The sequence below is a fragment of the Drosophila bipectinata genome, chromosome XL (assembly GCF_030179905.1).
Source record: "Drosophila bipectinata strain 14024-0381.07 chromosome XL, DbipHiC1v2, whole genome shotgun sequence".
NCBI classification, from domain to species: Eukaryota; Metazoa; Arthropoda; class Insecta; order Diptera; family Drosophilidae; genus Drosophila; species Drosophila bipectinata.
In genome coordinates this window covers 10,174,193-10,199,384 of record NC_091734.1, presented here as the reverse complement: position 1 = coordinate 10,199,384, position 25,192 = coordinate 10,174,193, and the positions used below count along the sequence as shown (strand labels likewise).

At 38.7% G+C, this 25,192-nt stretch overlaps 3 protein-coding genes across 6 annotated transcripts; 2 read left to right on the top strand and 1 right to left on the bottom strand.

Moving 5' to 3' along the window:
* Positions 1 to 2,890: 2,890 nt before the first annotated feature.
* Positions 2,891 to 5,153, top strand: dmrt11E (doublesex-Mab related 11E). Its single transcript, XM_017233661.3, has 2 exons — positions 2,891 to 3,443; positions 4,727 to 5,153. Exons 1-2 carry the CDS (start codon positions 2,999 to 3,001, stop codon positions 5,074 to 5,076), a joined length of 795 nt encoding a protein of 264 aa, XP_017089150.2. The 5' UTR covers positions 2,891 to 2,998; the 3' UTR covers positions 5,077 to 5,153.
* Positions 5,154 to 5,769: 616 nt separating this feature from the next.
* On the top strand, positions 5,770 to 17,043 carry LOC108120137 (alanine aminotransferase 1). Of its 3 annotated transcripts, XM_070277796.1 has the most exons (8): positions 5,770 to 5,895; positions 5,954 to 5,996; positions 9,737 to 9,973; positions 10,211 to 10,355; positions 14,521 to 14,610; positions 14,672 to 14,934; positions 15,392 to 16,215; positions 16,275 to 17,043. In XM_070277796.1, exons 3-8 carry the CDS (start codon positions 9,741 to 9,743, stop codon positions 16,421 to 16,423), a joined length of 1,704 nt encoding a protein of 567 aa, XP_070133897.1. In that variant the 5' UTR covers positions 5,770 to 5,895; positions 5,954 to 5,996; positions 9,737 to 9,740; the 3' UTR covers positions 16,424 to 17,043. The 3 variants fall into 3 exon arrangements, with proteins under 3 accessions (XP_070133897.1, XP_017089155.2, XP_017089153.2); XM_017233666.3 differs by lacking the exons at positions 5,770 to 5,895; positions 5,954 to 5,996 and adding an exon at positions 6,336 to 6,489; XM_017233664.3 differs by lacking the exons at positions 5,770 to 5,895; positions 5,954 to 5,996 and adding an exon at positions 6,782 to 6,920.
* Positions 17,044 to 20,068: 3,025 nt separating this feature from the next.
* Rbp1-like lies at positions 20,069 to 24,957 on the bottom strand. 2 transcript variants are annotated; one of them, XM_017233663.3, is made up of 2 exons: positions 24,344 to 24,947; positions 20,069 to 20,916 (listed from the first exon to the last, which is right to left on the bottom strand). In XM_017233663.3, the coding sequence occupies exons 1-2, from the start codon at positions 24,721 to 24,723 to the stop codon at positions 20,829 to 20,831; spliced, it is 468 nt and encodes a 155-aa protein (XP_017089152.1). In that variant the 5' UTR covers positions 24,724 to 24,947; the 3' UTR covers positions 20,069 to 20,828. The 2 variants fall into 2 exon arrangements, with proteins under 2 accessions (XP_017089152.1, XP_017089151.2); XM_017233662.3 differs by lacking the exon at positions 20,069 to 20,916 and adding an exon at positions 20,923 to 23,715 and having other exon boundaries at positions 24,344 to 24,957.
* Between the last annotated feature and the right edge of the window lie 235 nt (positions 24,958 to 25,192).

The following is a 25,192-nucleotide window of genomic DNA, read 5'->3' as shown; positions in this document are numbered from 1 at the left end:
TATATTTACCATTTATTTAATGACAAATATTTATTACTTTAAATGCCTTTTATAAGCTTTCGAAATTTAACCAATAATCCCCAAAAGATTTCCTATGATATCTTTCCTATAGCTTATGATATCTTTTCCAAAATACTCCTATTTTAAAACCTTATAGTCCTATTAAAAAAGATACATAATTACCAAATCATCATATTTTCGATCGAAAGATTCTCTAAAATGTCTACAATATCTTTTTTAAAAGACTTCTATTTTAAAACGATTTGATATTCCAATCTAACTAATTCTTATAAAAATTAAAATAATTTCTCATTTAAAAAATTCATTTTTAAAATATATTTCAAAATTTTAGAACCAATTTCCAAACCCGATCTAAATTATGCATTTTTCAAAAAACCCCAACCCCAAATGACATGTGTATTTTGTTTCAATTTCATCGCCCAAATGTTTCAAAACTCCAACCACTTGACATCTCGAATTTCTTCCAGAAACTCTGCCCTTGGCAGCCACAGGCCAGGTGGTGGCCACCTCTAGTAATTACAATTATTACGCGTGCTGTATACCCAAGTCCTGTTTATATTGAAACTCTATGGATAGATTGTCGTTTGGCAATCAATCGTTGTTAAATTTGAACTAAAAAAAATGTCAAATCCCAGTCAAAAGAACCGAAATCGATATTTATCGGAAATCGATCATTGTCGATAGTATTGATAGTATTGGTGGTGAGCCCTTTAAGAAATGTGATATGAATACGAAGTGAATACAAAATTCAGAGTGCGTCTACCAAAGCGAACACAGATCGAATCGGATAAATGAATCAAATTGTTTATAATAGTTACAACCCATAGCCATAGAATGTATTATTATATAATGCATTATATATATATATATTATATACGTATATATCGTATTAACAATCGTTTGTACCTTTTGTGATTTACGTTTGTTCGATTTTTGTAGGGCCGCGTGTTTTGTAATTAGATTTAGTTGGTTCAAGGATCAAGATTTTTTGTGGTTATATATATGTATGTATATATATATATGCCTATAGATGGACAGGACGTTTTTTCAAACAGTAAAGGACAATAACTTTGCAAGCATTTATTCTACTTAAAACAGATAATTATCAAAAGAATAATATTTAATACAAAAATGGCCCCATTTACCCTTGAATTTCCAGATTGTCCGCTGGATCCTTGATATAAAATAAACCATATATATTGTATAATTATAGAAGCCAAATAGCACTCGAATGGCACATTGTCCTTGGGCATCCTTTTCTAGTCGCACCTGTATTTTGACCAAAAAAAAAACAACAAAAATCCAAAAACCTGGCACACTTTTAGCTGAAGCTTTAATCTACGAAATCCATCACTCTAATTTTTTTTGTAATACTCTTTTTCGAATAAGGAAAGCCAGAGCCAGGACAGTGCGTTTCACAACGGTTATTCCTTTTCCATTTAAATACTTGACAACTTCATTGACATATCGCTTGATTGAAAACTGGCTGACAATCCGCCTTTAATTGGCCTGATGCCGACGAAACGCACTGTACACGCATGCTCTCATTTGTAGGAGAACGCATTTAAAAGGCATCTTTGGAAAGTCCTTTCCCCAAAAAAACACAAAAAACCAAAAAAAAATTTACGAATAATACATATATATATTGAACAAAAAACCGCTGAAGAATTTTGTCTTTTTTTTTTTTTAACCATACTGTTTGTTAGCTAAACTAATGACTAAAAAAAAACATAAGGAAAATAGTTAAAATTAAAATCGTGTTGAATTTGTATTTATACGGAAATATATGAATGTACGTGCTATATATATTATATATGAGATAATGCTACAAATTGTTATACAAGTAAACCACAATTGAGTCAAATATGATAAATAAATACGAATATTAAAGGAACAAAGCAGAAATCAATATGTATAATCTCTCAGAGTCGAGTCCAAACAAAAGGTCTACTGATGGGCGACTACAGTGGGACTTGGATAAAGGGGAAGGGATTTTTATTTTGAGGTTTTTAGGGGGAAATTTTGGTTAAGAGTTTTGGAGGAGTTAAGATATATGTATTTAGTAAGGTAAAGTAAGTATTTTTTAAGGCAAAGATTTATATATATTTTGATTTTAGAGCTAAACTTTATTTTTATTTTAAAATATATATATTAATATATTTATTTGATAATGTTTTAAAGGCTTTACAGTATTCCCAAATTGGATAATAACAATACTTGACTATATTTTTCTATGTTTGTAGATACATATTATTTATTGTGGTATATGTATGTATTTCTTTCGTCACTGTAGTACTTTAACAAGAAATATTTGTTTTCTTTAGATACCTTAACCAATTCTACTTACTTTTCTTGAAAGATTACAATTTTAAAGCTTGATTTCTCAGGTTTTTAAGAATATTTAATAGAACCATAAAATTGTACGTTTTTATTGTACATTTCATTCGTCACTGTAATATTTTAACACGAAATTATTTAATACTTTAGTTACTTTAAGCAATTATACTATTTGTTTCTCAGATAAAATATTTTCAATATTTTCAGTTCTTATGTTTTTTTTACCAAAATTTTTACAAATACCTATAATTTTCCAAGTTCCACTTACCGAATACCGATCGTGCATGAATGTATCTTTCGGATACTGATGCAGAACATCTGGGCGGCCATTGGACCGTCTATATTTAGAGACAGCGATTAGCAGCCAATGGCAGGCGAGGTACCCGACCTTCCTACCTCCCTCCCTCCTGCAGCCTGCGTCGCCAAAGTATCTGACGGATGCGGATGATACCCGAGGGACGACAACGGAAACCACTTGACGCTGCCAGACTGTCTGACGGCGACAAGTAGCCGCTGCGGTTGCCCCTTAAATGTCCGTGCTCTGTACGGGATCCTTTTAGTCGATCGGAGATCGCAGATCAGTGATCAGTAGCCCAGTAATCGAGAGTAAACCCAGTCATCTCAGTGGTCAGTGCAGAAAATGAGTCAAGATCGGAATAGCCAGCGAGAGCGACGTCTTCTGCGGACACCCAAGTGCGCGAGATGTCGCAACCACGGCGTGATATCCTGCGTCAAGGGACACAAGCGCCTGTGCCGGTGGCGGGAGTGCTGCTGCCCCAACTGTCAGCTGGTGGTGGACCGGCAGCGCGTGATGGCCGCCCAGGTGGCTCTGCGTCGCCAGCAAACCATGGAGGCACTGGAGGCCACCACTGGCGGCGGGCACCAGGCGACGGGCACAGCCTCTGGCAGCGAGGGCGAGGACTCTAGCTCACACACCACTGCCTCTCCGCCGCCTCAAGGACCTCCCAGCTGTGCCTCCACATCCTCCGCCACCCGACAGGCTCTCATGGCCCAGAAAAGGATCTACAAGCAGCGACTTCGGAGCCTCCAGCAATCCACACTTCACATCACAGCTGCCATGGAAGGTGAGTTTTTGAAAAATAATGAAATTGATTGGAATAATATCTGGGGTTGAAATTCTGGAGGTTTTTTATTTTTTTTTTAATTTATTCTTTAAAAAAAATTCAAAAAATAAAGTCTAAAGACTATGCTTTCAATATGTGGTTTTAGGAAGGAAAATTCTTGAGAAATAGAAAGGTTTTATGAATCAGAAGAATGTCTAGTTTCTAGAACAGTAACTCCAAAATATTAGGTTTTTAGAAGGCTTCTTGAAAGTAATATATAAATAATATAATAGTAGTAGGAATTAGTGGTTGATCTTAAGAGTTTCTTTTAAAACTAGAAATCGGAAACAGTTTATAGAAATATTATCGTGATACCTATGATATTATATTATATTCCGATATCTAAAGTAAATTCAAAAGATTAAAGAACCAATTAAATTTACAAATTAAAGAAAAAGAATATTATAAAAACACCATAAAATAAAAGATATGGAAAATACAAACCCCCAACCTCCGCAAGACCTTCCCCCCTTCCTTCAAAAACGAAATCTCCATGCGGAGACAGACTGTCTGGCCCGGTGAAGTGGTAACCGGAGATCGGAGATTGGTAACCCACCCGCCCAAAGATCTCCTCCAGCCTGAAGACAGGAAATGACTGATTCCCAATAGAAACAACAACAACAACAACTGGCAACAATAACAACAGCAATTATTGGACTGACGAAAAACAATTGAAATGCGATGCCTCGAAGTGTGTACGCACATTTTCCAATCACTTGAGCTGTCCGTCCGTTTTTGGAAAACTGATATGCGACCAAAACGGAAAAACCAATTGAGAGTGATAGTGAGGGAGGAGGGAGACGAGGCAGGGGCAGGGCCAGAGGCAGACACAGGGGGCAAGAGTATGTGGCAACAGCAATTGACTTTTCCATCTGGTTTCCGTACAAGTGGCGATCCTGGTGCCAGACTGTCTGGACGAGTGCGGGATTCATAGATCGTATTACCACAAAGAAAATAAAATAAGAAGTCCCAGGACCAAAGGATATACAAAGGAAGGGAGGCTGAGTTTCTTTAGTTTTGAGATCTTAAAAATAATTTAAATTATTAAATTAGAATGGTCTAGAAGATACTTCAGAAAACTTTCTTGGAATACCTTTCTATATCCTTTTTAAAACCTCCTCCAATCCCAGAGAATATCCCCCTTTTTTGAGACAATATCTTCCCAAAAATCATCGTATAATTTAACCTAATTATCCGCATAATCCTGAGTAATACTTACTAATTTTCCGGGTATCCTTTTTCAGAGTACAAGCAGCGCTTTCCCACGTTCAGCTCTCCCCTGATGGAGCGCATGCGCAAACGTCGCGCCTTCGCCGATCCGGAACTGAACTACGCCATGGAGGCGACTCTGGGCGGCAACGCTTTGTTCGTGGCCGCCGCTGCTGCCGCTTCTGCCTCGGTTGCCGCTTCAGTGATGCACCAGGATCAGCCCATGTATCCGCCATCAATGCCGCCGCTCCAGCCGCCCGTGAACAGTTTCACGGCCCCGCCCACCAGCATCATCTCCTCCAGCTCCAGTCCTATGCCCTCGTTGCCCGCCAAGAAACCCAAGCTGAGCTTCTCCATTGAGGCCATCATGAGCATCAAGACGTAGCCTGAGAATAAGTCCTGTAATTCAAGGATATCTAAACATAAATCACTCTGTACATAGTCCTAGTTTATAAGGAACCTTTTTTTGTCTAGCCTTATAAGCTTCAAATGAAATAAAACAAAGAAAATAAAAATGAATTACAAAAATTAATTATAAAATGTGTGTTTTATTATTTAATTCTAAGACTTTTCTAATTAAGGAGAGATTAAGGAGGGAAATGAATAATAGCCATACCCAGTACTCATGAGAAGATAGAGGATACACTCTTATCAAAATATTAATAATATATATTCCAAGATAAATTATAAAGAAAAACGTATAAACCACCACTTTATACATATTTAAAATCTTTCCCCAACCTAAAAAAATAAGAGGCGTTATCTCTGCAATTTGCTACAATTTGTTAGGGATATATGGGCTCTAGTTTTGGTCATAATTTGATCTGGGTTTCACATTTTTTATGTTTGGATATATGATCCTCAGACCTCTCTCCAGGGTCCTGAGAGTCCAGACAGTCTGGCACCAGGATCGCCACTTATCGAGAAACCAGATGTTTCTGGTTCTATATCCTCAAGAATAAACATATTTGTGAATACGACTAAGTGTCTGGCTAAGAAATAGATGGCATAACATTTTACATATTTTCAGTATTATTATTAGATTCCTTTTTATAAGAAAACTTTGTAATTTTAATCATATTTATTCATACTGACACATATTCTTAAAATTATTTCTACACTTATTCTGGTCAGCTGACCCTTTTACACTCTTACAACTTTAATAGATGTAAACAAAACAGTGACATTTCTTTTAAATTAAATGGTAAGTTAGTGGCGATTATTTAAAAAAAAATATTCTACGAAATGGTGAAATGTTCTAGGAATCTTGAACTGGAGGATCGGACATTTAGACACAAAAACAAGGTAAAATGAACCATTTTATAATGACTTTCTTATATATTTTAACTTTTATAATATTTAAAAAGTATACACATTTAAAAATTTTAAAAATTTCATAATTTGCAAATTCCGTTACATTGCAAAAGCTTTGAACGCCTGATCTATCGGTCTATCGATCTATCGCTTTTAGTTGGACCAGTGACCAGGGCTGGCGATGTGATATTTTGAAAACTTAATCGCCGTTGCCCGCTGGTGCCTCTCTTTCGCCGCATCGTTTTTAGTATTTAGCGCTTTAATCGCCGAAACAACAACTGGGGTTGGACTGAGAAACAGCTGCTTTTTGTCTCCGGTGGCGATTCGATTCTTAGTCAGTTGTTTAATTGCGGCTAGCGGCCAAGGAAGCTTTGATTTTCGGATTTTCTGATTGGAACTCGCCCACACCACCCACCGGCCATCGCCACACTCGCACACACACACACACACAGCCTCGCACACTCAACATATTAGGCATATAAATGTATGTATACACGGGATGGTGCAGATAAGTTTATTAATAAGTTTACATATGTACGCAATATATGAGATTTTTTTTTTGTTATTAACAAAAACACATACCGTTAGATAATAGTGGCGCACACCTTCTTTTTTGTACCGCTATCTTGCAACCTTACCACCCCCCGACCCCACCCGACAAGGTGAGAGAATCAAAAAGTGCAGCGAAAAATCGATTGAGGCTGCTGCTCCGCTCTTGAACTACAAAAACAAGCAACAAAAACAAAAACAAGCAACAAAAACAAGAACAAGAAGAAGCTAAAAAAGCACACATTCTAATTGGGAAACGGAAACGGAGAGGGCGGCAGCAGTCTAGTTGGAACGCCGAGGCAGTGACAGTGAAAGTGATTTGTGTCCCAAAAAAGAAAAGAAATTAAATTAAATACGAGAACCAAGGTAGTACTGTTGTGATTTGTGTTTATCGTTTAGCGCGCCACTTCTTAATTCTTAATTGAATTGCGTGTCTATAAACAAAAACATAAAAAAAAAAAAATGTTGCTTCTCCATCGAGTTGTTTTCTTGTTTTTTTTTTTCTATTTTTTTTTTCTTAGAAGTGTGCGTGTGGCGCTAACAGCTGTTTAGCAAGCCAATTATCACCCCCCTTCCTGCCATTTTTTTTTATTTATTTCGGTCTACGTGTCAATTAAGTTATAATACGCTGACGTTTGGTAATAATTTATTCACCCCCTGCCCCCTGCCACCCCCCTCTCTCTTAGAATGGATTAAACAAAGTGCTATTTGCCAAGTTTTCAAGTTTCATTTAGTTATCCAGTCGTTATCGCAACTATCTTATCCGAGAATGGGGATATATGCATACCCTATATGTACATAAGTATGTGCCCACCCAAGGGGGCCTCGCTTATATAGTTGGGGGTCTATATTATAGTACGGGTAATGGGGCAAAGTGCAGGCAAATAGTCCAGAAATATTTCATTTTCGGAGGTGCGTTGCATAAGTCGCATTTTGTTGTCAAAACAAATCGCAAACAATGTGTCTGCAAAGCAAAAAAAAATTAAACCAAACAAATCGGTTCTACAGAGAGAGAAAAAGTGCAGGCAAATGACACTTAATTTGTATTATTTTCAATTTTAATTAATGATTTCATGAAGAAATAGTTCAAATACATTTTTGGGTAAAAAAACATGAAAGTAATTTAAAAAAAAACTATTTTTGGACCTTTCTGGCTTGTTCTATAATATAGTTTTATGTTTATCTAATCAACTGATTTTTAATATTATTAAATATATATTTTAACATCTCTTTTGAACCTTAGTTGTTTATTTATGAAAAAAATAGGTCTTTGTAGGAGAGAAACCCCTTTTTCAGACTTTATTATATTAAATGAGCTTTACAAAAAAAAGTAGGAATCAATATCTATAAAATAGGCATTTATTTTCAAGAAACCTAACCAGATTTTGATATAAGGCTTCGAATAAAATTGCATTTCAAAAAAACATAAACTTTCCAAGGCCTTAATAATATAATATATATTCTGTATCTTTCTTTAAATAACATACCATTGAAGGGGACCCCCCAGAAAATTTAACAACAAATCTAAGAAAAGAAAATTGTTTCTAGATTTTGATGCAGATTGATAAAGAATCGATCCACAATTCTTTTAAGGTATTCCAATGAAGAATCGGATGAATATTGGCAAAGATATGGAAGTGTGGTCCTTCGAAGTGGGTCATATTGGAATTTCCATGTATTTTCCAAATTTTGAAGGGGATTCATTTCTTATTCATTTCTTAATAATAATGTCCATTAATTAAGTTAATATTTTTAAGAAACCTAAACAGATAAATCAGGTTTCTTAAAAACCAAACTTTCCAAGGCAGAAAAGAGCTCAATATCTTAGTATCTCAATATCTGTATCTTCAACATGACTTATCCAGCAACCACTGTAGTGGATCCAAAAAAGTTTGGATTCCAATTGGAACTTGTATAATTCTTCCCTTAACTCACTATATATAACTCACTATATATAAAAAAAAAAATAGCAAACCGGTTTGAAAGAATCTTCATCGTTTCGACAAAAAAACGTGTTCAAGTTCAAGTGAATATTTAGATCGAGTACGGGTTTTTGGCTCTCTGCAAACAATATCAGTATTATATACAAGGCTATACACATATATACATCATATAGAATATATATAGATACACTCATGTTTATAGATGTCTTTTAATTTCTAAAAATTTGCCAAATGATGCTAAAAAGAAAGCAAACACTTTGCGGCTGATTGACGCTTCTGAGTGATCTGAGTTCCCCCCCAGAATACTATATAGTTGAGGTGTATGATTTCTTTGTTCGTTTTTTTGTACGTACATATTATTTATTGCATTACGCAATTACCGTTTCAAAGTGCAAAAAAAAAATAAATCTGAAAAATGGGGGCTGTCGAGAGACCCTGCTATAAATCTGTATCTCCAGAGTCTATGAAATATTTGTAAGCTCGGCCCGGGACGTCACTGATAAGCTAAAACGGCGATTCTAGCTCAAAGTCAAAAGTACGCTTCACAGATACGGGAAACGGCCAATGAATCTGCCGGAATTCAACAAAAATAAAGCCGTTAAACCGTATACTTGCTGATGCTTCAGTAAATACCCGAAAAAATAAGCCATAAAATGCTACCGAAAATATAAACTTCCATGGCGATAAGCCGCATGGTTTTAAGATTATACTTTCAGCTTCTTTTTGTTAAGTTTATTATTAATTAAATTAGATTATTAAACTGTAAGCTTGTGGGTTCTAATTTCGCTGCACTTTTGAATTGCCCGCCCGGATGCAGCTGTGTGGTGGTTCGTGTCCAGGCTTTAAGTGCATTCGCCGCATCAGCTGCTTCCTCTTCTCCGGTAGCGCGGCAAATCAAACAAGTCGTATACAATGGGCTTGTCAGTGTTTATTCGATTGGTTTATGTAACTATACGGCCCATAAATATTTAATCAACCCACACGAATATCTATTGATAAGTTTCTTATATTTCTTAATATTTTTTTTTTATGTATATTCACTGATAAAGCCGGTCTGCAATTCGCCGCTCTTAGAATACCAAAGACCTACTCTTATACCCCCAAACCCACCCACTTTTTAGAAGAGTTTTTGCTTGCCACCCTGGCTTACTGGTTCTACTTCTTTCATTTACGCAGCTGCCATTCCCGGTTTGGTTTAATTTCTAAAAGCTTTATTTTTCTTTGATATTTTATTTGCAGAAACATGAGTCGCCTGCTAATTAAGCCAGCAACTGCCACAGTGTCTGCCACATTGCAGCAACAACAGCACCAGCTGAGGCAACAACAACTCGTAATTCGCCGCTGGAGAGCGTTCCTGCACAACAACAACAACCCCAACAATGCTGCGGCGATTGCGGCGAAAACGACGCGCCAGCAGCGCATTCAAACAGCACTGTTGGCGGCGAATAGCAGCCATTCACCGTTAGACGCCCGTCGGTATGTGAAGTCACTAGTCCCAGGCCATGGAGAGTGAGAGGTCTATTTTTCAATTAAAATAATTAAAAACACAAGTTTTTAATTGAAAAAATTAGCTCTGCTTATTTTTAATGCCATATGGCAACCCTAGGCTGCCTGCCCGCCTCTCACTCTCCCGCTCTCTCTCTCTACGGCTCTCTATCGGGGTCGAGGAATAAAAGTAAATAAAAGTGCCAACCGAAGCTTCCCACATTCCAGATCAATCGCCACCAGCCCCAAGATGCCGTCGAACGATAAATCCCTCAACCTGGACAACATCAACCCGAACTTCATCGCCATGGAGTACGCGGTCCGTGGTCCGCTCGTCATTCGTGCCGGCGAGATCGAAAAGGAGTTGGAAAAGGTGAGTTCTTCAGAAAGTGTTCCATGAAACGCGACGCCATTAGCGCGGTCCCCGTTCCCCCCCCTTTTTTTCTTTGGATAAACCCAATTTAGTGGCATTGGCACGCCATATCCGTCCGTCCCCAGTGCCGTGCTTTGCCGCCCTTTTATTCACGCTCCGTTCATGCCGGCGGGAACTCTGCCTCGAATCATTCACCTCGTTATCCTTTCCAGCTGCTTCCTCTTCTAGACCCCACCCACTGGGTCGCCTGGGGAGACACCTGTTAAGGCCGTGACATGAAATGGTAAACGCGAAAAGCCATAAAATGTACAAAAGATATGCTCACGGAGAATGGAAAAAAACGAGCAAAACAAAAACAGCTTTTATTTTTGTTATTATTATCATCATAATATAGTATTATCATCATAATAGTATGTTTTTTTTATTTAAAACTTGAGTAAAATAATATACAGTAGATTTATTATCAGCTGATCCCAAAATAAATGTTTGTTTTTAATTCACAAAGTCTTAAAACAAGGAATATAAATCTCATTGTTTGCTTGTGACTTTAACGGGCCATAAAAATAAATAAATATATTTTTTAATTAAAAGTTTCATATCCCATTGTATAAAAACCTTTTAAAAATACCTCAAAATTTGCTATCAAAAGTAATTGAAAAACTTTCAGATATCCCTAGTAGTGCCCATTATAATTATAGCTTCATAAAATTATTGAAACTTATCTGAAACGTAATGTATATATATTTATTAGTGAGGCGGTTGAACTTTGAAAAGGAAAAGTAAACAAGGCAATAATTAAATTAGAGCCGCCTAGCAGCATAAATGATATACGCCCGGCGAGCTCGCCCAGTCCAGACGCTCATCTTGGAAGCTAAGCTGGCTTTTATTTCCATTTTTTCCATAACGAGTCGTGGATTTAATTACTAATGAATGACTGAGGCATAGAACTATTCTAATTGTTGAAAATTGCGTTGCTGGAACTTTAATTAAAGCGAAAGAATATTCAAGTTCACTGAACGACCTTCAACCGAAAAAGTAAACACTTACATAAGTGAGGAAATGTGGGTGGTGTGTGTAGGTGGTATGCTGTGGGCATCCTGTTATCAGTGAGGAAAAGTGAAAACCCCAAACAAAGACCCAACATGCGCATGAGCTCTGCTCTGCCGAATAAGAGGTACACAAGTTTTTCTGGATTTTTCCCGATTTTTACAAGAATTTTATTGTTGAACTTTAGTGAACCCCCCCTTGTCTTATGATTCCACTGACTTTTCACATTCTGTGTCCCCCCCTGTTGCGATTGATTTCCTTATTCTCATCCTCCATAGAAGCTCTCGGGCTTTTGTTCCTCCATCATCTGCGTTTTATCAAATTCCACCAAGCTGCTGGCACTCTTCCAAAATCCATTCCGGGGCACCATCTGACAGCACCAGACATTCTTATCAGGCGGCACTAATGCATTTCTGATTTCTATTCGCTATTTGTGCCTCCAAATACAATTCCCAATACGATTATACGACCTTACCTGTATACTTTAATAACCTGCTATGTGGTATAGGGTATATATACTATATAGTTATCAGTTATAGCACCCACTTGGCACAATAAGTTTATTTACAGGGGCCTTAAGTGCAAATTGATTGAGAGAGGAGCGAAAAAAACAACATGTTTAGAGGAAAGTCTAACAAATAATACACTGATAATCAGGAAATTGGTAGCATGGGGTCTATAAGAAATATAAAGGGGCTTAAAGATTCTATTAGAATATTAAATGGGTTTGGGTTTCAAATGGAGACTTCTTTTGAGGAAATTTTGATAATAGTTAATAAAAAATAATATAGTGGTAATCAGGAAATTAGTACCATTGGCTTCATAGGAAATTGGTGTTTAGGCGTTCTATTAGATAATTCAGGATTCTAGGTTTAAGAAAAGATACCTTTTATTTGCAATTTTTGTAATGTTTGAAAGATAGCTTTAAGAAAGAAAAGTTTCAAAGAAATTATACACTAATAATCAGAAATAGGAACTTAAGGGTTCTGAGGTTTTACGAAACCATAATAGTTCTAGGACTTTTGAAGGAATTTTTCAAATAGTGTTAAGATAAAGTATCTTTTTTAACCAAATAAAATAAATTTATCTAAAAAACCATCAAAACCCCCTCCAATAAACCTTATAGATGGTCTTTTCCGGGCATTAATTCACTCCCTAGAGAGCTATACCTGTCTTGTACTTCTCTGAGCACTACAGACCCATAATATAATGTCTGTAATTGTAGGTGCCACCCCATTGACTTGGCAACACACCTTATCGGGCTATATTTTCGAAATTGAAATGAAAAATAATTAAGCAGGTGCGATAAGGCGGGGTGGCGGCAGAACAATCGTTCTCCGAACACGTTCCCACTATGGACACTACTGTATGTATGTTTTTTTTTTGCGAAAAGATCATTCCACATATTATCACAAATTCAGAAGTACACTTATAACCGTGATGAGCTGCGAATTCCCTAATTTTCCAATATTCGCAATGACATGCACCCGATGCCCATACCGGAGCGTGACGTCAATGGAGCTCGCTTACATGGCGCAATTTCCATTATTTAGCCACAAAGCTACACAAACACCACGCCGCCTGCCTCCACCCACCAGACCAGCCCAGCCCAGCCCAGCCCCTCCGTGGCATTATGTGGTAAATTGCCCACTCGAGCATGGTGAAAAGTGGAACCCGAGTCGGGGATCTGTAAATGAATGCATCACGGCCCGCATGTGCCCTGAAAATTGCCCTGTGTGTTATATTGTTGACATAATGCAGGGAAAATTACTCTTTGGGGGTATATAGATGGGTGTAATGAACCCTATTTAATACATATATGGGGGTGTACGAACGTTGAAAGTCTAAATTGTGAATGAATTAAAGAGACTATAAATGGATTTAACAAAACATTAAAGAGGTACTACGAGCTATAATCGAGATATCAACCTTAAAGCCAATGGGAAATCCTATAATTTATCCAAACTTTATGTCTAATAGATCTCTGTAGTGTTAGAAACCCCGTTCACCATATATAATATATCTTAAATATCGAAACTATTCAGTTCTAGAACAAAATATGGCCTGGATTGTGCTTACTTTTATAATCCATCCATACAAACCACTCATAATCTATTACATTGTCAGCGATCTACAAAATATGAATCATTTTAAAAAGTAATGAATAGAGTGGTATGGAATCTCTATATATAATATCTCTCTTACGTCTTAGAAGTCATATCTATCTTAAATAATTTATTAAAGCCCTTCAGTTTTAGAACAAAATATAGACTGGTAAGAGATCTAAACATAATAGGGTTTTTTTTTAATATAATGACTCATAGAACCATTTTAAACCATATATTTATCCATTACATATACCCCAGAAGCCTGTCTACCTTAAATGATATATTAAAAGTGTCCAGTTTTAGTAAAAACTATAACCTAAATAAAATTTTTTCTCAATAAACCATTCTGTGGTTAGAAACCTAAGGAAGTTTAAATATTCCTTTTAAGAACTGACTCATAAGGTCCTTAAGATCCTTAAGATAACTCATTCTATTAAATAACAGCTCTCTAATTCCCCACAAAAACCCATATATGTAAAAAATCAAATTATAATTGCCATGATCTAGCACAAACTATAGACTGAATAATAGTATATGTATCTTTAATAATCCTATAGACCCTCAGAGGTCTAAACAAAATATACATAGCTTTTTTAGGTAATGATTCATAGAACCATTTCAAACTGTACATTTATAAGATAACCCATTCTATATACTAATACCTCCCTAATCACCAAAAAGCCCTTCCACCTTTAATAATACATTAAAACTGCCCCTTGAACTAAAACTAGTACAACCCCCAATCCCCTAAATATTCCATAAATAATCGAATCCATACCCCAGCCAGGTAGTTGTCCCCAATTATAGGTCTGTGCTAATTTCAATTTGGAACCACTTGAGTTTAATTTGCATAGTGAAAGCCCTGAATTAAAAGCTCATTTGATATGCCACCTGCCCCCCCTCACCCTCACCCCCTGTAGGCCACTCACCCCAGCCCTGTCCATCATAATTGAGTGTTTTGGGTAAACAGACCGTAATTTAATTTCCGATTCGATTGATTTTGATTGCAGGGCGCCAAGAAACCATTCGACCAGGTGATCCGTGCCAACATCGGTGACTGCCATGCCATGGGCCAGCAGCCCCTGACCTTCCTCCGCCAGGTGAGTCACCAATCCCATCATCTAGTCTCTTGTTTAAACTAATATTCTAATCTTATCATAGCTATTGGCTCTTACCTTTGAGACGCGGCTGCTGGACTCGCCCGAGTATCCCGATGATGTGAAGAAGCGCGCCTGTGCCATCCTGGAGGGCTGCCAGGGCAAGTCGGTGGGCTCCTACACGGATTCCGCTGGTCTGGAAGTGGTCCGTCGCCAGGTGGCCGCCTTCATTGAGAAGCGTGATGGTGGCATTCCCTCCGATTGGCAGAACATCTATCTGACGGCCGGTGCCTCGCCTGGAATCAAGACCATCCTCGCTTTGGTCAAGTAGGTTCTGGGTTTCGGGACTATATATGAGATAAGAGGGGATATACCTGGTACTTTTGGGGTTGGGTTTGTTGTTTAATGGTGGCTTTATCTTCATAAGACTTCATATGTTACTTCATAAGACTCTTAAAATAGAGGAACTGGAAAGAGTACTTCTGGAGATTATAAATCTTCCTCTAGAGGTATTATCTTTTGGAAAAGGAGTACCCAAACCTGGTACTCTTAAGAGGAACTAGTCTAGTTTGGACTTCTTTTTAAACAAAGATATCTTAATCTTTATAAGACATATTCTCATAAAAGATAAGAAACATCAAGAGAACTTCTGGAAGATTGTAAACCTAAAGCCTTAAATTACTTAAATAGTGGTATACCCCTTTTATTTTGGGAATATAAAGCTTCAAAATTAAAAAAATCATATACATATCCTCCCCTAACCAAAGACATCCTTCCTTTGCAGCTCTGAAATCGGTGGCAAGACCCCCGGCGTAATGGTTCCCATTCCCCAGTACCCTCTCTACTCTGCCACCATCTCCGAATACGGCATGGCCAAGGTGGACTACTACCTGGAGGAGGAGACCGGCTGGAGTCTGGGCCGCAAGGAGCTGCAACGGTCATACGACGATGCCAAGAAGACCTGCAATCCCCGTGCCCTGGTGGTGATCAATCCGGGCAACCCCACCGGCCAGGTGCTGACCCGCGAGAACGTCGAGGAGATCATCAAGTTCGCGTACGACAACAAGGTGCTGCTGCTGGCCGATGAGGTGTACCAGGACAATGTCTACGACAAGAACTCCCAGTTCTGGTCCTTCAAGAAGGTGGCCTACGAGATGGGCGAGCCCTACCGCAGCCAGGAGCTGGTCAGCTTCTCGTCCACGTCGAAGGGCTTCCTCGGCGAGTGCGGCATTCGCGGCGGCTACATGGAGGTGCTCAACCTGGATCCCAAGGTCAAGGCCATGCTCACCAAGTCGATAACCGCGGCGCTCTGCAGCACCACGGCCGGCCAGGTGGCGGTCAGTGCTCTGGTGAATCCCCCACAGCCCGGCGAGCCCTCCTACGATCTGTACAAGAAGGAGCGTGACGGTGTGCTGGCGGCTCTGAAGGAACGCGCCACTCTGGTCCACAAGACCCTGAGCAGCTTCGAGGGCTACAAGGTGAACCCCGTGCAGGGTGCCATGTATGTCTTCCCCCAGATCGAGATCCCGCCCAAGGCGGTCGAGGCCGCCAAGGCCAAGGGCATGGCCCCCGACGCCTTCTACGCATTTGAGCTGCTCGAGACGAGCGGTAAGTCCTAGACTTCATCCTCTCCTGCTTCCAAACTAATCATATCTTCATACCTTTAGGAATCTGCATTGTTCCTGGCAGTGGATTTGGACAGAAGCCTGGTACTTACCATTTCCGCAGCACCATCCTCCCGCAGACGGACAAGCTGAAGCTGATGATGGAGAAGTTCCGGGTGTTCCATGCCGAGTTCATGAAGAAGTACAAGTAGACGACCCGATCCTTCGTCGGCTGGCCAATCCCTGCGCCAAGTCCTATCCCCTTCCATTTTCCGGCCGCCTGCCTGTGTTAAAAGTGTCTGATCCTCCGGCTAAGGATTGCATAAGTGTTTTTTTTTTCTCTCTCTCTCTTTGTACTGATACACACTATACTCCAGCTTAATTATTTTTTTTTTTTAACTCTCCTCTAGTATATCTAGTATCATATATCAAATATATGTCTGAATTTTAAGTTTGATTTGATCCTTAATGGTCCTTGGTCCTGCGCAGGTTTTAGCTCTATGTGCGTCACGTTTTCCAGTTTCCAGTTAGCTATTTAACCAACATGTTGAATTTTTATGATATATGTATGTATACCCAGTATGTGTAGTCCTTGATCCGTATCGGCGACGATTGCAAGGAGAGGTGACAATAATTTTTGTTAGAGCCGATAGTGATTTTTGTTACTTGTTGGCCGCGCAAATATCGCTGTTCTAGACGAAAGTTATGTACTATGTATTTGCTTATGTACGTTTACATATTTATCCAAAAAACACACACACTCACTCACACACATATATATGCATATATATGCTTATCCCCGATCCGATCACGAGTCGTATATGTGTTCTTGCAAGTCATTAATAATTGTTATAAAAAAAAACCAAAAAAAAAAAAACAAAGCTAAATATATATAAATTTTATTGTTAAATGTGGCTTTTCTTTGGGAGGAAGTGGGCGGTTATGTGCTTTATTACTCTTTGCTTAAGGGGTTTTATACATACAGTTGTACCGCGCAAAATAATGAAATTTTATCAATTTTTTTTGACACCATAGAAAATATTTTTTAAAAATGTTTACTGACATTGTTTAGTACATGTTTCTGGGTACTTAATTACATTTTTTCATAAAAAAATATTAAATAATAAAAATGTTATAGCCGTATTCCAAGATCGTCTTTTTTCGATGGTGTCTTGCGGTGGACATCATATCCCGAGAAGTATTTTTATTGGAGTATTATTAGCTATATATACTCAAAGACCTCGAAGTTTTGGTCAGTACTATCACTAACCATACAGCATATAGACAACCCATTTCATACAACGAAAATGGACGCGAAAATTTCTTGCGACAGGCCCCAGCAGGCCCCAGAGCGGATTTCTTACGCTCTCTTACGCTCATCGTTCGTTCATCTTACGCTCATTCTCGCAATAAATGTTTTCTGTTTCTCAGTCTCTAAACGGAGCGCGATGAAGAAGGTTGGCCTGCGCTTCGGTTGATCTTTGTATGTATGCGTGTCACACATTCACATACATGGGTGTATGTGTGCGTGCGATTTCGTTTCGAAGCCAGCGCACAAAATTTTGATTTTTCTTACTTTTAAGGCTTGCTACCCTAACAAAATTCGGGTATTCGTTATTTGATGAAATGACGAAAGAAATTATATTATTTTTTATTTTATTTTTTTTTATTATTTCAGCATACATTTTTAATTTATTTAGGAATAAGATTAAGTGTTAGTAGTAAAATGTTTTCTGTATATATATTTTTACGAATCATTAAAAATCAATATACTGAGAAAGTGTCAGAGTATATTTCGGTCGGAGTCACTTAAAGCGCCGATTGCTTTTAAGTTTTTGTTGTTCTGCAAGAGGCTTGTGCATGCCTACTCTAACGATGGAATGATTTTTAGGGGAGGGTGAAGACACGAAAACAGCTGATGGACTTGTTTACCTTTTTTGTTTACAATTTTTCAGGCACTTGTTATTATATTTTGGGTTATTGTGAGATTTAATTAAATTATTGTCGTTAATTTAATAATTTCCTTATATATATTTCCTTATATATAATAACTTTAAAAAGTAATTTAATTCTTCACCCGTCTTCACCCTCCCCTAAAAATCATTCCATCGTTAGAGTAGGCATGCACAAGCCTCTTGCAGAACAACAAAAACTTAAAAGCAAACGGCGCTTTAAGTGACTCCGACCGAAATATACTCTGACACTTTCTCAGTATATTGATTTTTAATGATTCGTAAAAATATATATACAGAAAACATTTTACTACTAACACTTAATCTTATTCCTAAATAAATTAAAAATGTATGCTGAAATAATAAAAAAATATAATATACAAAATAATATAATTTCTTTCGTCATTTCATCAAATAACGAATACCCGAATTTTGTTAGGGTAGCAAGCCTTAAAAGTAAGAAAAATCAAAATTTTGTGCGCTGGCTTCGAAACGAAATCGCACGCACACATACACCCATGTATGTGAATGTGTGACACGCATACATACAAAGATCAACCGAAGCGCAGGCCAACCTTCTTCATCGCGCTCCGTTTAGAGACTGAGAAACAGAAAACATTTAATGCGAGAATGAGCGTAAGATGAACGAACGATGAGCGTAAGAGAGCGTAAGAAATCCGCTCTGGGGCCTGCTGGGGCCTGTAGCAAGAAATTTTCGCGTCCATTTTCGTTGTATGAAATGGGTTGTCTATATGCTGTATGGTTAGTGGTACTATATAGTACATCATATATACTCAAAGATCTTGAAGTTTCAGAAGCGTTATTCTTTAAATCTATCCTTTATATAATTAGTTTATAAGACCGTAGTATCTGCAGTTCTATATTAAATGTCTCATAATAGACATAATTATGAACTGATTTATTTTATACCACTAGTAATGGTTATAAATATTAAATAATTAGGAGTATTACCTTTCAAGTAATATCAGTTATATGACTATTGAAAGGAGTACAACCTCACGATCATGAAGTACAACCCAAAATATGGATATCTTTTTTTAAAAGCTTCTATAGGGCTATCTAAAATGTTTTGAAAAGATATAATCCTTAAATAATTTATATATATATAGTTCTTTCTATCTGTTTCGTGAATTTTCTATCTGTTTCAATAGTATCGGGTATAAATATAGGAGTATTATCTATTATATACCCATACTCAAAGATATTGAATTAATAGGTTAAAAATATATAGACGTTGGAAGTATTATTGTTATGGGTATGTACTTCACCCTTTATAAAACATTTTGTTAAGTTTCTTGTTTAGATAGTATCTAAAATTTCTTATAATAGATATAATTATAGACTCATTTATATAGATATTAGCAAAGACTAAGATCATGGATAAAAGTAGAAACCAAAATTAGTTTAAGACTAATTTTACAGCATCTCCCATGTGAGTTTTCCTGAAGTTTAGTGATCTAGTTTAGATCATATACACTGCTATGATCTGGGGTCTTCCATATATATTACATATTTGACATATTTCTTTGTTTAAAATTTAAAACCCTGTTTAGAAACTGGTATTGTATATAAGTGGATGTCTTTAAAAGGAATACCGATTGATATACAGTCCAGAACTAAAAGATCTGTCTAGTTTTAACATCCAAATACCTACCTTTAGAAAGATCTATAGATGAATCAAAGATAACTAGAAAAATTCTGACTTATAATCAGGTTTTCTAGAGGTAATGTCTCTCCAGATGTGTTTTCCAATATATTATTAAAAAAACTATAATATAACCATTATAGTCATTTCCAAGATCCCATCTTTACAGAGATTCCTCTTCAAGTCCTTTTAAAATAGAGTTCCATTACCATCTACCAACACGAAAGAATTTAAAGCCATTTAATATTTTTTTTTGTTCAATTTAAATTATGTTCAATTTATTGATTCTCATTTCACGACTTAATTACTTGCACTTCCGTTAATTTAATATAGAAATCTTACGTTTTCTGTCAATCCAGTATTGCCGATCCAGCAATCGACAATCGTGGAGGAACCAAAAACACAATTCATATATATGTATGTATATATAAAAAAAAAACGAACCGAAAAAGGAATACACGTCCGTGGATATTTTAATAGAAGTTACCTTCGGTCATTTCTTAAACATGCTGCTGTGGATTATCTCTTGTCCGGATGATGTATCTCTCATTTAGCTTTTTTGTTTTGTGAATTAAAATCTACCAAAGTCTTAAAGCCTAAACACCAATATGTACCGTACTGTCACAGTAATGTGGCTATATACTTGCTATCCAGATCCAGATCGGAGATGGCTGCTTGTTGGCTGGAGTTGGTTGGTGGTTTTTGAGAGTGTTCTGGTTTGGGATTGATATTATGCTTGGATCTCAAATCAAGGTATCAGAATCACTGCGATTGGCCACAATGCTGGGTCAGTAGGGGGTCAGTGATGGGTGTTGGGTGTGTGTGTGTGTGGGGGTTTTCTGTATATATATATAGTTCTATATATACATATATATATAATCTATATAGATAGGTGTGTCTGTTTGTGTGTGTTTAGTAGTAGTAGTCCGGATCGGGCTGCAATCCTATCCTGCTCCAGCTCCTCCTGCTTATCATCATCCCACCTCCACAATCGTCTATCTAGTGGCGATCCCTCGAGTCGGAACGGCTGCGACGATCCCTTGAGAAGCTTCGGCTGCGTGTCCTGGAGCGTCGTGGTGATCGGGACCTAGAATGAGATGGGTGGGTGGTGGTGGTGGTTGTGGTTGTGGTGGAGGCGATGGAGGAAATAAAATCGCAGGTCACACACACAGACAGCACAAGGAGATGAAATCAAAAGAGAAAGGAGAGAGAGAAAGAAAGAAAGAGAAAGAGAGAGAGAGAAGAGAAAAAATACACATTAAATAGATTTTTTAAGACTTAGCTTAGCTAGGCGCGATGTAAAGTAGTAGTAGTAGTGGTAGTAGTAGTAACAATTCCTTAAGATACGCAAAGTTGTGGAGATCTAGATTCTCGATATAGATCTCGATATCGATTTCGATTCGAACAAGACCCAATTGGACTTGAACTTGACATTAGTTGGATTGATGGATAAATCTGACGGATCTGTTGGATCGGATACGGATCAGAGCTGATTTAGAGCTGAGGTCTGAGCTGAGCTGATCTGAGCGGAGCGGAGCTTAGAGCAGAGAGCTATATAGGTGGCTGAAGGTGCTTGAAGGTGGTGAAGATTTTTAGCTGATAGCTTGCTTATGCTTTTTTTGATAATTTTTTTTGGCCCCATTTTTACGAAAGCGTTGGTGTGACATTTTACATAAAGTAGTTGGTGGTGGTTGGTTGGTTGGTGGTGGTTGGTTGATTGGTAGGCTGATATATTGGTTGGTTGACTGGTTGGTTGGTTGGTTGGTTGGTTGCTTAGTTGGTTTTTGGTTGATGAGCAGAGCAGACTGAGAAGACTGTTGGTAGTACTAGTAGCAGTTGTAGTAGTAGTAGTTGTAATAGTAGTAACAGTAGTAGTAGTAATAGTAGGTTCTTGTTGAGTTTTGGAACGAGATACAATTCTGATCTGATCTGAACTGAGCTGAGCTGACTGTGGACTAGACTGTGGTGGTTTCTGTGGCTGTGGCTGTGGTTGGTTGGTGTGTGTTGGTTGATTGGTTGGTTTGTTGGTGATTTAGTTCTACTCTTAGTTCCCCAAATTCTTGCAGCAGCTGCTAGTTGGCTAGTTGTGTAGTTGCAGGATGAAGAAGCTGTTGTGGTGGGGTGTTTTTAGCAGAAGCATCAATTAGCAGACGCGATGTGAAGAGATGGAGCACCCTTGATGGAGAAGCTTAGAGCTGGGGATGAACTGAAGGTTGTTGTAGGACTGAAGACTGAAGAGTGGGTGGCCCTGGCTCCTGGTATGTTTGCCTGTTTGCTGAACAGATCGAGTCAAAGCACACACACGCACATATATATACAACATATATAGAGTATATAAAGGTCAGACAGTTAGCTTGAACAACATTATCTCGGTAGATGTTAAAAAAAATAATAAAAACACATTAGCAGAAACCATAAATATTAAAATTAAGAAACAAGAGTTGTGGTTAGAGACTCGGTCCGCCTTTGTTGGCCTTGTCTTGCCCATTTGGCCAAAACAAGGAGAAGAATGAGGCGGCAAAGGATTCATACTTGCTGCGCTTGAACTTGAAGGGATTAGCGTGAAGCAGCCTCGATCTTGATAGCATTTGGGGAAGGGTACTTGGCAAGAAATCAGGGGGATTCTACGATGTTTCTTTCTGGTTCTGGTTCTGGTTCTGCTGTTTGTTGTTGAAGTAGCAGTAGAAGTAGCAGTAGCCTTAGCCTGTTGTTGAAGTTGTTGCTGTCGCTGATGCTGTTGCTGAACTAGCGATGACAGATGATGAGGTGGTTGGTTGGTTGGTTGGTTGTTGGATGTGGTTGTGGTGGTACTGTTGGGTGGTTGGGCTGTTTTGTTGGGGACACGGAACAAGTTGGTAAGTTGGTGGTGGTGGTGGTGGTGGACGGAAGAAGACCAAACTGAAGTGGAACCTGGCCTGGAGTCGTTGAAAGTTGCAAGATTGGCTGACTGAAGATATATACATAGAAATGTACAACTATGATGGGTTGGCTGGCCGCTATGGAGTTACTGTTGCTATTTGCCGCTGATGCGATGCCGTGGTCGCTCTGTTGTTCGTGGTGATGGGTGGTGGTGTTGTTAATGGAAGAAGAGTGTTGGTGTGGCTTGTGGGAAGACAAAGACAATGGGCACTGGCACGATGCGATGGCCAAGCTCAACTAAAAGACGCCATCAGAAGACCGTGAATGAAAAAAAAATGCTTTAATGAGTGTATGTGTAGAGTGTATGCTGAGTGGGTGGTGCTGTGGCTGGTTTTTTTTTGAATCTTTTGTGGAGCTGCAGCTGGAGAGACGTTGCTGGAGATGATGCTGACTGAATTTCGGCCTGAGATTCATGCTGAATTACTGAAGGGGGTGTAGAGTGTTGCGGTTGCAGTTTGCAGTTTGCAGTTTGCAGTAGCGGTAGCAGTGGCAGTAGCAGTTGCAGTGGCAGTTAAAGTTGCGGTCAGTTGGAAATCGTCAACGGAATATATCGAATTTGTTGAATTTCAATTCGGCAATGGCAATGGTGGCAATTATCATACGAATGCCGCACAACAAGTCTCGTCCTCTGCAGTGAATTGCTGCAGTGGCAGTGGCTACTACTATATCTTGTTGAATTCGGTTTTGTTTTTGTGGTGTTGGTTGTGATATTGATATTGGTTGTGGTTGTGGTTGTGGTGTTGGAGTTGGTGGTGAAATGTGTGTAATAGGAGGAGAAATTCTTGTTCTTGTAGTAGTAGTAGTAGTAGTAGCTCTTGTTGAAGGAAGAGGAGTAGTAGAAGTTCTAGTAGTAGTAGCTGTTGGAGTTGTTCTTTTAACTGTTGTAGTTGTTGTTGTTCTTTTAATTAGATTTGGAGATGTTGTTGTTGTTGTGCTTGTAGTAGTAGTAGAAGAAGAAGACTTTGTCCTGCAAAATGATTGTGAGACCACATTAAAAGTTGGCTCCAAGCGTTCGAAAATTCGTTTTGCAAGATTTTTGCAACTAAAAACACAACAAAACTATTATTCTCTGGCATCTATTTATCTATCAATCTATCTATCTAGCCATCTATTATAGCCATTCATTAATTTCTTATTTCTTTTAAATTAAATTCAACTTTGAACTCTAGGGTTCCGTGCGGAATGGGCATGAGAAAGCAAAAGTGATTTAAATCGATCGATACGTATCAAAATCGAATTCAAGCCTAGCACCTGCGCATCGGACAACTATATATACTCTATATATACTTATTGTATATTGAATTGGATGGCCCCCTTCCTCCCCCCCCTGGCCTTTCGCAATTCATCCCGCGTATCCGCGTATCCCTCAACCCCTGTCACTGTCACTGTCGTGTGTGTATACGCGAATCGATTTTTCACATGCATACATACACGACTATACACGACTGGCGACAGATCAAATATTTTCTGCACATATGCACATCTGCATGCAGCGCATAGGCGTCGTATATGGCGCGCAATTATGTTTCATAACCATAAGAGCCCCCCGCTTGGGAGGGGGCGCACAGGGAACAGGGGACAGTTTTTCCACTTACCTATAGCGTCCGCCGCCGTCGCCAGCGCGGGCACCGCCGCCTCCGCTACCGCTGCGTCCACCACGGCGCGGTCCGCCGCCACCACCGCCGCCGCCTCCACCGCCACCGCCGCGGCCCTCCCGAGACCTGCCCGAAGACATCTCGACGCGGATGCGAGTGCCACAGCAGCGGGTACCGTCCAGGCCGCGAGTTGCGTCTTCAGCGTCGCGTCGGTCCTCGAACTCAACAAAGGCGAATCCCGGCGGGTTGCGGGCCACCCAGACGTTGCGCAAGGGGCCGTACTTGCTGAATGCGTTCTCAATCTCGTATTTGGAGGCCGAGGAGCCCAGGTTGCCTACGTAGACCTTGCAGGCCAAATCCCACTCCCTGTAGCGTGGCATCTTGTACTGAGTTATGTATATCCTCCTGGTGCGCTTTCCTTTTTGGCTATCCTGGTGTGCGGCTGGTGCAGTCCTTCGTCTCACAGGTCTGGGATACTGGATGGCTTTTTCAGTTTTTTTCCAACTGCTTGATTCCTAGTTTATCTCGAAATCTTAGCGAATAATGCAGGCACACCCACGCCAGGAAAATTTTACTTGTGAAAATTTATCGATATCAAAGATGGCTGCCTAAAGGGTTGCAAAGTGTAACCAGTGCTGTAAGTAACCAATATATATCGGCAAATAAAACAGTGTTGTTTAACGATAGTTAACATTTAAAATTAACAATGTTAGTTTTTAATTTTAAAATTTAAATTCATAAACATTTTTAGATGTAAGGAAGCAAGATATTCTAAATAATTTATAATAATCGGGAGAAAATTATTATTCTCTTTCTCTTCAGCATTTATGAAATTTGGCATGGTCATAA

Excerpts from the sequence above, each read along its gene's own strand:
- dmrt11E (XM_017233661.3), top strand. The coding sequence starts at position 2,999 with ATGAGTCAAGATCGGAATAGCCAGCGAGAGCGACGTCTTCTGCGGACA. Across the intron at positions 3,444-4,726 it reads CATCACAGCTGCCATGGAAG|AGTACAAGCAGCGCTTTCCC; the intron begins GTGAGTTTTTGA and ends ATCCTTTTTCAG.
- LOC108120137 (XM_070277796.1), top strand. The coding sequence starts at position 9,741 with ATGAGTCGCCTGCTAATTAAGCCAGCAACTGCCACAGTGTCTGCCACA. Across the intron at positions 10,356-14,520 it reads TCGAAAAGGAGTTGGAAAAG|GGCGCCAAGAAACCATTCGA; the intron begins GTGAGTTCTTCA and ends TTTTGATTGCAG. Across the intron at positions 14,611-14,671 it reads CCCTGACCTTCCTCCGCCAG|CTATTGGCTCTTACCTTTGA; the intron begins GTGAGTCACCAA and ends ATCTTATCATAG.
- Rbp1-like (XM_017233662.3), bottom strand. The coding sequence starts at position 24,723 with ATGCCACGCTACAGGGAGTGGGATTTGGCCTGCAAGGTCTACGTAGGC. Across the intron at positions 23,716-24,343 it reads GACGGCGGCGGACGCTATAG|GACAAAGTCTTCTTCTTCTA; the intron begins GTAAGTGGAAAA and ends ATCATTTTGCAG.